Raw genomic sequence first — 10,689 nt, 5'->3', positions numbered from 1 at the left:
ATAAAATAAATACGTAGTTCTTTTTTCCCCCAATTCCAGTCAACTTTTAACCTCCACAACATCTTTGGCAAGGTGCTTCAGACTTAAAATCATGAAAGGCATTCAAAGCTACTGGTTTGAGATGCTGAATTCCACTTCTAAGGGACAACCCTTTAGCTGTGCTGCTTGTTTTGAGAGAAAGGTGCCAGGCAGGAGAATTGTGGGTGCCTCTAAATGCATCACATGGGATTGTCACCACAAGCCCAGGTCAGGCAGGGCAGCAGCAGCCAGCTGAACTTTGCAAAGGCACTGAAGGGTTTGCAACACCCAGATCCATCCTGATACATAGAAACTGGGCATCATATTTTTAGAGAGATGTGTGAGTTTACATCAGCTCTGCTAGAACCAGATCAGACACCTGTTCCCTCCCTCCCCCCAGCACACCACTGTGAGGAGTCTTTGGAGTCTGTAAAATACAGTATCTTTCTGTCTAGCACTCAAATTAATTTAATTTTATTCATTTACATTTGAAAGTTTAAGAGACATTTCTACCACTTTTTGTGGTAGGTCTAAAGCAACTAACATGGTGCAGGCACTCTCCAAAAGCTCTGTGGTTTTGATAGCTCCCTGCAGTCTTCTGATGTAAAAATAATTATATTTTCACACCAGCAACACAAAAATAGTAGTTAAAAAACATGAAACAGTTGAAGGTCTGACTTGGGTCACATTGCTACTGTGAGGCCCTGGGAGCTGTCCTAAGTGAATTATAGACACATTTTAAGTCTTGGAAAACAGCAGCACCAGGTATTTAAAGGGCAGGCTGGGAGGGAGCAGGGAAGGTCTTTCATAGAGCAATATCAGCAACTGACCACCTGTCTTAATGCACAAACTAGAATTTGCTAATTACAGAGGAGAATGCAATATTACAGCCCTTTTCTTAGATGTTATGGTGCCAGTCTACCTCACTTCACAGCCTGGCTCAATGATTCAGTCATTGCATGAGCAGCTGATTACTTAAGATTCCCTGACAGGTTTTCCTCCCTGGCTTTGCTCACCATGTCATTCCTGGGCTTTCTGACCTGCCTTTTCACAGGATGTTTTTCTTGGTGTTTTTGTCACTGCAGTTCCTTTGATCAACCTGCCATGCACAGGAGACAGCTACAGATATAACTGCTGGGGAGAATACCTCATCACATGCTTCACAGTTGTCCTGCAAGAGCAGAAGTAGAACTCCCTTGAATATATCTGCCACAGTCCCTTTCATGTTATATTAAGCTGCATGCAAGTCAGAAATATGTAAAAGGCCAAAAGTCTCAGTATATAGCCCCAAAATAGGAAGAATGGATTGGCAATTAGTGTTCTCTGGTATAAAGTAAACTGAGTGAAAATATGTATAACATCAAGACAAGGCTGAGATAAACAGTTAGCAGGAATCTGGAGAGAAAAGGTAATATATGGATAGAAAGAGAAAAGCAAAGCCTCAGAACCAGAAGAGGAGCAGCAGGTCTGCAATGCAGCAGCAGCATGAAATAAAAATCATCCTATTTCATTTGTCAGGATTTTTTCAGGGCTTATGTTCTAAAGATTATTAAAATGTAGCAGGAGAAGTGATTTAAGTATATTTGAGCAGAATGAATCAGGCAGGATTCAGAAGTACCATGAGTGAATATTCATTCATTTATTTGCTGCACCACTGTACATAATTAAGAAAGATTTTTGTCAGTAGAAATTCCCATTTCTTTCCAGAGGTTTATTAATGGAAAACATTTTTGAATTTAAGTATATGGTATCAGCTTTCAGCAAATACTTACCTTAAACATTCCACACATTAAAATGAACTCCAGGTAGGCTCATAAGTATCTTTGATGTATAACTATCACACAGAAGCCTTTTAAAGTCATGCTATTTTTTTAAAAAAGGTGCAGAAGAAAGTAAATATTTTAGTAACAGTAAAGGCTTAACAAACTGGCAAGTTGAAAAATAAAATATTCCGCCATGATCCACAAGCCCGTGTTTAACAAACATTACTGTTTGTTTTTTGGCTCAAACCACAGTGAGTTAAGGATGGAAAGACTGCCTAACTTTGAAATTCTTGTCTTCAGCCTGTTTTAACACAACCTTACCTTAAACAGAGGTGTTTTGTGTTCCTTGCCCAGTGCAACATTCCTCTGAGTCCTAAGGGAGGGAGACTGCCTGCTGTCACATCCTTTCTGAAGGGACCCACCCTCTCAGCAGGATAGCTCTGGTATAGCCAGCAATCCAACACCTCTGGCTTACTTTACTTTTTCTTGGCTTTTAGACCTAGAAACCTATGAATTTGAGGGAAGCCCTCACATACCCATGAGGATATTTGTGATGGATCCATGTGATTTCTATACTCTTGCTCAGAGGGCTGCTGGGGAAGACCAGTGCCATAAAAGATGTCAGATTGAGCTTTGCTTCGGTAACTGGCAAAACTTACATCTGTAGGAACGTGAATCACACACACTAATGTGTGACTCATGCATGAATGGGAAAAAAGTCACTTCAAAAACACTGTTATTTTCCCCTCTCCAGGCCCTGGTAGAATGTTGGGGTAGCCCACCTCACCAGGAAAGCAGGTGGTGGTGAAGGACAGAGGTATGTGCTGGGACAGCCCTGCAGCAGCCGGTGCAGGGTGGGGAGAGGTGGCCGAGGCGGGGGGAACCCCCCTGGTGAGCCAAGAAAGAGCCAACCACCCTGAACTGGGAGCTGAACCTCCAAAGACCAACTGGACCTGCCCTCACCATCTCCGCCACAGCTGTCAGGAGCACCCCTGAGACATCACTTTTGTCACAAAAGCAAGTAAACCCCATTAAATATTCCCTCGGTTATTTGTACCCTGTTAATACCCTGTCTTTTCGGGGCGCAGGAGCCAGGGGTACGGGGGTGGTGGGGACAGTGGGGCCAAGGAGCAGCGCTGTGACTGTGCAGGAGGGACCCCATGGCAGCACCCGAGGGCTCGGCACTGCCACTGGTAAGGCTGCACCTTCAGTGCTGTGTCCAGTTCTGGGCCTCTCAGCTCAGGAAGGACATGGAGGTGCTGGAACGGCACGGGTCCAGAGAAGGGCAACAGCAGTGGGTGAAGCCCCTGGAGCACAGATCTGATGGGAGCTCTGGAGGGAGCTGAGGGTGCTTGGCCGGAGAAAAGGATGCTTAGGGAGGACCTGACTGCTCTGTACAACGCCCCGCCAGGGGCTGTAGCCAGGCGGGGGTCGGGCTCTTCTCCCGGGGAACCAGCGACAGGACAAGGGGATAAGATCTTAGCTGTGCCTGGCGAGGTTTATGTTGGACATTAGAGAGAATTTCTTCACAGAAAGGGTGATTACACATTGGGGCAGGCAGCCCGGGGAGGTGGTGGAGTCACCGTTCCTGGAGGTGTTTAAGGAAAGACTGAACGTTGCACTCGGTGCCATGGCCTGGCTGACAAAGTTGCATTGGGCCATCGGTTGGACTCGATGACCTCAGAGGTCTTTTCCAACCTATATGTTGGTCACCCTGCAGCAACGCGAGCGGCCGCAGTTCCCAGCCCGGGGCGTGCTGACGCTGAGAGGTCCCCGAGGTCCCTCCCTCCCTCCGCCGTGCCCCGGTGCCGGCCCGCCCGGGGAGGCGGGCGCCGTGACGCCAGGGCCGTGCGGCGGCTCCGCCCCGCGAGGCCGGAGCCGAGACGGAAGCAGCCGCCGCACAGCAGCCGCCGCCTGCAGCCGTAGCCCGACATGGCGCTCTGAGCCAGCCCCGGCCGCGCCGAGAGCCGCCACCCCGGGGGGCCCCGAGCAGCCGCCCCGCGCCGGGACCGGGGAGCGGGGCATGGGCAGGGCCGCTGCGGGGAGCCCGGCGGGCAGGGGACAGCGGCGCTAGCGACCCCCGCCCGCCCTTCGCGCAGCGCAGCCCCGCGGCCGCGAGGTGAGGAGCCGGCGGCGGGCGGGGGCCGGCGGGCAGGGCGGGGAGGGAAGGAGGGAGCACGGCCCGCGCTGAAGCCGCCGCCTCCCCGCCGCTTTGTCCTTCCAGGCCCCGCCGCCGCCGCCCAGGAGAAAGAGGCCGAGATCGGGGAGCAGCGGGCGGCGCCCGCCCGGCCGCCGCAGCCCGCCATGGCCCACTCGCCCGTGGCGGTGCAAGTGCCCGGCATGCAGGTGAGCTCCGCACCGGGCCCAAAATGGAGGCGACGGGCCCGGCCCCGGCCCCGGCTCCGGCTCCGGAAGCGGCGCTTGCGGCCCGCACCGGGCGGAGCCGCCGCCGGGGCGCGGGGGGCCACGGGTGGGCGAAGAGGAGCGGGGCCGCGGGGAGGCCACTTCGGGCTGGGGGGAGGCCGGGCCGGCCGCCTCGCCGGGGGAGCGAGGGAGGCAGGGAGGGAGGCAGGGAGGGAAGCAGGGGCTGCTCCGAGGTAACGGGAGGCTTCGGGGGCCGCGTACCTGCACCCCGGCGGAGGAGAAGGGATTCCCCTCCCTCTCTGCCTCCCTTTGTTCAGGGTTGGTCGCGCCGCATCCAGGAGCACGTAAGAGCCTCTAAAACTGATTAAAGGCGAAGTGAAGTTAATCGCAGGGTGTGTGGGTGCGCTGTAAATGACATACCAGGCGCGCTGGCAGGCGGACCTGCTGCAGGACTTCCCCACCATCCTGGCGCTGGGCCTGTAGTGCAGCTTCCCGAAGGACCTTGGGATTCATGGAAAGGTGGTATCTGCCAGGTCTGGTGGGGACAGAGCACCGGGGACCATAGTCTGTCAGAACCCTGCACCTCTGCTCGCCTGGGAATAAGGCCTAGTGTCGTTTTTGTATGTTTGTGTTACCTACTTAGAAAACAAACAAGTTGGCATGTTACTGACTTTCGGAGCAAAGGTGCAATACTTCTGACTCTTTATTCTTACTCCACTGGACAAATTTAGTCAGAGATCTCTATCGATGTAAAGATAGCTCATTTCAGTGCTGATTTTTGCTTGTCAGACACTGGCAGCCCAGTCAGTGTTTTGAGCATTCTCTTAACTTCTGGGATAGTCATACCTGTATAACATCTGAGGTTTTTTCACTTCAAATAACACAGAAACATTTATGATACATCTCTGTGTATGGGAGAGATACAGTAGAGAGTTCAGGAGGCTTCAGAACAAAAAGTTAATATATCTCTTGGTCAGGTAACTTTATGACTTCTAAAAAGTGTAGAGTTAATGTATAAACAGTATTTGTATATTTATGCCAGTTACTATGGTTTAGTTTACCCTTTCTCTTTTCTAATAATTTCTAGGCTTTCTGAAATCTGTTAAATTATGGTCATTCACATTTTGTTTCTATAAGAGGACACAAGCCACATCATCTCAGCCTACTTGTTCCATTGTGTCAGAATAACTGTTGCATTAGAACATCCTGAAGAAATTTTGTGATAAGAGATTTAAAGGCTTTAGTCTGAGCTTCTTTAATTACAGCCTCTGGGCTTTCTAGTGTGTTTGTATTTGGGAAACTTCTGTTTCAACAGTCTAGTTTGTCAATTTCCTAATTTCCTATTTTTATATCTGCTTAATGTATTGCTGTCCTATTTTCCAACTGTAACTGCCAGCACAAAAGGACCTTGAAATTATATAAGGTTCTGTTTTTTCATTGTTATACCAATAAACTTTGTCCTAATAGCATCCTTATCCCCACAGAATTGTTAGTGTAACCCACAGTCCTTAACATATATCAGTATGTTAAAAACATTTTTAGACTATGAGATAAATCCAGATACATAGAATTAAACCACAGTTTTTTCCTTGGTGATTTTTTTTAATGATGATGATTACACAAGTCCTGAAACCCTCAGAATACAGAAAAATAGAATTTGATGTAATGTTCATCTGCTCATCCTTATTCTAGAAGAGTCATAATACAGAGTGTTTTAATGTAAAAAAGAAACTAAAACCAACACAAGAACTGCATGGCAGCCTGAGGTAGAAGAGTTGTTTCCTTTGGGGCTTTTTAACCTATCTGGACTATTCAGGCAGGATCATCTAAGTGATGGTAAAAGCGTGCCTGCTTCTGCTCAGTGTTAAAGTAAATGTGTGGTGATTGATTGAAGAGGAATAAACAGGTTCCTCTGTGATACAAGATTTAATAGTTATGTTAAAACTATCACTGTGGGAAAGTGTAATGTCAAACCTCTTGTTTTGTAATCTATTGTGGAAAGATTTTATTGAATGTAACAGTTGGAAGCTGAATTTGTCAGAGAATGTCACAAGCCTGAAGTTTTCAGCTTTATTGTCATCTTGTGCTTTCCCTTACATTTGATTAAACAAAAAGTATCAAGAAAAATCCAGAAATAAACATGTTATGTAATTCACATACTCCAAAAACAAGGCTTAAGACAGTTTATCACCAAAGTGTATCAGAGGCTTTTTTGACTCCTAAGATTTTTCATCTTATCAAGAGTCATGTCCCCTTTAAAAAAAACCTACACATGGAAAATTATAGAAAATCACACAGAGTTATTTTGGTGGACTTGGAGTCTGACTTTAGTCCCCTGGCAGCGATGGCAGACCCAGAGGTGGTATTATCTGTTGCCCTTATGAGTAGTTATAGAGCCATTTGTTTATGTAGTGGTTGCATTCTGTTTAACTTGTCTTGTGTCCCTGAAAAAAACAGATTTTATACCTAACAATTCTTACCTCTGCAAACAACTTCCTAAACACATTCAATTTCCTTGCTCCTTTGGAAAGGCTCCACTTGATGCAGTTGTATAGTGGTAACTCAGCCAGCCAGCTGCCAAACTCCTAAGCCCATTCAGTAAGATCCAAGTACTCAGTGTATGTATGATGTAAGTGGTCTGAAGCTGAATATGACACCCAAATTATGACATTCTACACAGAATCACAGATGAGATGGAAAATGGAAAGGATGGTGAGCACAGTTAAGGTGTCCTGGTTACAGGAAGCACAGTTTGCAGTAAGCTTGATTGTCAGGTTTGAGGTTTTATTCAGTAATGTCACAGTAATTTTGTTCCTTCGGATAAAAATATTCAAACTGGTTCTTAGTCTGGAATGCTTTCAGATCTCACAGTGAGAAACCTGTTCACCAGCACTGTCTTCAAGGAATGAACTCCTACAGAACATTTGTAGATACAGCTTGCAAGAGACATGTTGCCTGTGTCTTAACCAGCCCAGGTGCTGAAAACAGCTGGAGTGAAGAAGGTGTTGGACCCCTTATTTATTATTAGTCCTAAGTGCTCCTGTATTGCCCAGCAGACAGAGTACACAGTTCAGAGGGTTGTTTGTTTCAAGTGATCGGAACATTTCAAGGATGTCATTTGAGATTGATATGTTTCTGATGAACTTATGTTCTTGGCAGCATCTCACACAATGCTCCAAAACCCTGTACAAATAAAAGAGATTGGAAACTGTTCTCTTGCAAGTGAGTAACAATTAACCTTTCTAAGGTGGATAGGGAGGCTACTTTTCAATGTCAGCATTTAAATTTTCTAAACAAGTCTGTAAATTTGCTGGAGCATCACTCAAGTAATAAATGCCTTTTTTAGCTGGTGGAGTTTTAATGTATAAACTTAACCTTTTCCTGTTCTAATTTGTCATGCCAATTAGAATATTAATTTATTGATATTAATTAACTTATGTGAAATATTAATTTATTAACTGATGGAAATATTGATTATTCTCATTTATATATTTTGTTAGTATGTGTGTCTTTGGAACCTGGGCTTTATGTTTGGGGAACCTGTCTTTGGTTTGGGGCTTTATGTCCCATTATCTCTGCTATCCTACTCATCTAAACGCTTTCTGTTTCCTTTCTCATGGCTTTGTTGATATCTCCTGATGCTGTATGACAGTGGTTTTGAGCACAGCCAGAAAGGTTGTTTAGAGCTGCTCTCCATCTGTTTTTGTTGGCATTCAGGCTATCTTACAATAAAGGACCGAACTTCCTCTAAAAGTGTAGCAGCCAGGAGCATGTGACCTGTCAGGCAGTGTACTCTGATTCACAATTGAAGGAATGCTTGATTAAATGAAAACTTGGATGTCAAGGTGAGCTTTGCTCTCTGTGCTGCCAGTTAACAGAGTGGCCGTAGGGCACTGCTCACTGAACGGCCTGAGCCTGGCAGCTGGAGAGCCCCTCCCTGCAGGCTGCTCAGGGGCAGATCACTTAATGCTTAGTTGGGTGAATAGAGAAAGATGAGAGGTAGTGTTTAATTTTGTAAGTGGTCTTTTTCATAGCCCTAGAAAAAAACCCACATTTTCTCTTAAGTTAGTGCACATCTAGAAATGTGTGGTACCTAAAGCTGGTCTGGAAGCGTGTCAGATTTCTAGTAAACCTTTTGCACTGAAGTTAAAAGAATATGACTTCTGTTAAGAGTAAGCAGTCTGTTACTGTAAAATACTTAAATGTTCAGAAAGTGCATATTAGAGAAACTTTCAAACCTTCAAAGACAGATGCATTCAAGGTTCTTTTAATTTATTCCTCTCCTAGGAACTGAGCTGTATCCTGATGCTTCTACAGCAAATTTGAAAAGGCTTTAAACTTTTACTATTTAGAAATGTGTCTTACTTAAGGGAAACTGGAAAGTCTAGCACTTGTTGGACACTAGGAGACTTCCACAGTGCCTAGAAAACTGATGTCTTATGATTAAGTTGCTGTGGACTGTAGTGTTTTTTCCAGTTTCAGTTCTTTGATTGGTACTTTGAGCTGTGGTGCAGGTAGACTGCAGGAAGACAGTATTTTAAGGCTTATGGAGAACAAGCCTCTTTTCTGCTTGAAGCACAAAATATTTGTGGAATTCAACACTGCAGTTGTTCCTTTCCTGGTTGTGCAGGGCCTACGAGCTCTGTTGTATCCAATAGTAGATTCCTGAATCAGCTCAGGCTGTATTAGCTGAACTTGGTTCTTCCCTCTTATGCCTCGTGGTAAGTTACTCTGGTGGCAAGAAAAGTATGGCTCAGTCATCCTTGTACTGTATAACTGGTGTCTACTGTATAACTGGTGTCAAGGAGGAGAGTAGACAGAGCTCTGAAAAGTATTCAGTACATGGGAGCCGTGCAGCTATAGTCACCTGGAATTCAACAGATGCTTTTGTCAAGGTTAAAAGAAAAAGTCCAGTCGTGGAGTAGTATTTTCTGTGCATATTTTACAATTTCATAGAAACATTGAGTGCTTTGACTTGGAATTCAGAGGCAGACAAGCTGAAGCTGCAGAGAGCACATAAACCAGCTCACCTTAATCTCTGTGCTGTTCTGTACCGTCATACACTGTCAGGTTTGGGCAGAGAATAATATTTTCCCAAAGGTAAACACATTACATCTGAAAATAGAGTTCTAACTTTTAAAAGGATATCATTATTTTATTCTGATTTTAACATTGAATATATTTGCACTGGCTCTTTTTGAACTCCAGTTCTCAGCTTTACAAGTCTTTATGAAAGCTTTGTCTTGTTTTTCTCCTTTTTCTCCAAAAGGAGAATGTATAGCAAGCAATAATCCAGTAATGTATTGCGGTTTTTTATTTAGGTGTGTATTTTGAGGGGAGGAATGTTTCTTTCTATATAGAAACTTGGTGGTACACCAGGAGGTGTATGTGTGACTGAGTATGCCTCTACATCAGCATTTGTCCTGTGATACCTGTGAAATGTATTGGTGAAGATAGCCAAGAGTAGTAGCCTCAGCTTTCAGTCATCTATAAAAATGAAAGGCTGAATTTTAAAACCAGTAGTAAAAGTACCACTTGTTTTCTCTTTAGTAACTGTCTTCAGATTTAGAAGTCATGAAATTTGGAAAATTGTAAGACACTGTTGTTTTGCCTCTTATTTATTCTTAGGGACTTAATTTAGTAAGTGACAAAAGCATTCAGAAATGGGTTTTGGGAAGATGAGGTTGGAGATGAATGGTACAAAGGTGGTTTTGAAATCTTCTGTGGTTAATATTTTTTGTCATGCTGTAGTGTCTGCTTGTATGGTGTCTTCAAAGAAATAGTTGGTGAGGTATCTATTGCGTCAGGAGTTGCTGTTCCAAATCCTGCTATTTCTTTCTTACAATAACTTGAAAGAAAATTCCTTCCTAATACTGCCTCACCCGCATTTATTTAAAGAACTGTCATTTGTTCTTTAAACTTCTTGCAGTTCTTCTGGAACATGTCTGTTCTGCTGATTAGTTGAGGATCACTGAGCACACTCCTTAGCTCTGAAGGAGAAACTTAAATCTACTGGGAAGGGTGCCCACCTGGTGATACTCACTGAAATCTCTGCCACAGGATTGCTAGCTAAAGAGATTTGGCAAAAAGAACTGAATCAGAGACACTATTAATACAGGTACTGACAAGGTAGCAGTAGCTTGCTGGTCTCATTCTTCATCATAATTTGTGCATGTGTTTTTGCAGAGATGGGCTATATTGATTAGGTTCACAGTTCAGGAGAGAGCATGGCTTCAACTTAGTTCCATCTTCATAAGGAAAACTTCGAAGAATTGCAAAAAGCTGCAGTTTTTGGAAGTGTGCATCCAAGTTTGTGTTGCTGAAATCTGGATTTGAATGGTCTTGATTGAGGCAGCATATCTGAAAAAGCTTTCTGACAAGGTTTGTCATGGTTCTGCATAAATTCTCTGTGCATCAGTGAAGGAGAAAAAGGAATGAGAAATGTGCAGAAATCTGCAGGTTTCGCATTTGAGCCTTGGAAGGGAAAGTGTGAGAGCCCAGAGTGGCTTCACTGTTTATATGAACCAGAATTCAAGAACCATGT

General features: G+C 44.7%; 1 protein-coding gene across 1 annotated transcript in view; it reads left to right on the top strand.

The window, feature by feature from the left end:
- The first annotated feature begins 3,483 nt into the window (after window positions 1-3,483).
- The window catches only part of STK26 (serine/threonine kinase 26), a 31,172-nt gene continuing 23,966 nt past the window's right edge, over window positions 3,484-10,689 (top strand). Inside the window, exons 1-3 of the mRNA XM_050974578.1 lie at window positions 3,484-3,652; window positions 3,727-3,900; window positions 4,006-4,127. Coding sequence (XP_050830535.1) covers window positions 3,484-3,652; window positions 3,727-3,900; window positions 4,006-4,127 — 465 coding nt within the window. The remainder of the gene's footprint in view (window positions 3,653-3,726; window positions 3,901-4,005; window positions 4,128-10,689) is intronic.

Source organism: Serinus canaria, chromosome 4A (assembly GCF_022539315.1).
Source record: "Serinus canaria isolate serCan28SL12 chromosome 4A, serCan2020, whole genome shotgun sequence".
NCBI lineage: Eukaryota > Metazoa > Chordata > Aves > Passeriformes > Fringillidae > Serinus > Serinus canaria.
The sequence above is the reverse complement of the archived record's forward strand: the minus strand, read 5'-3'. Positions and strand labels throughout refer to the sequence as shown.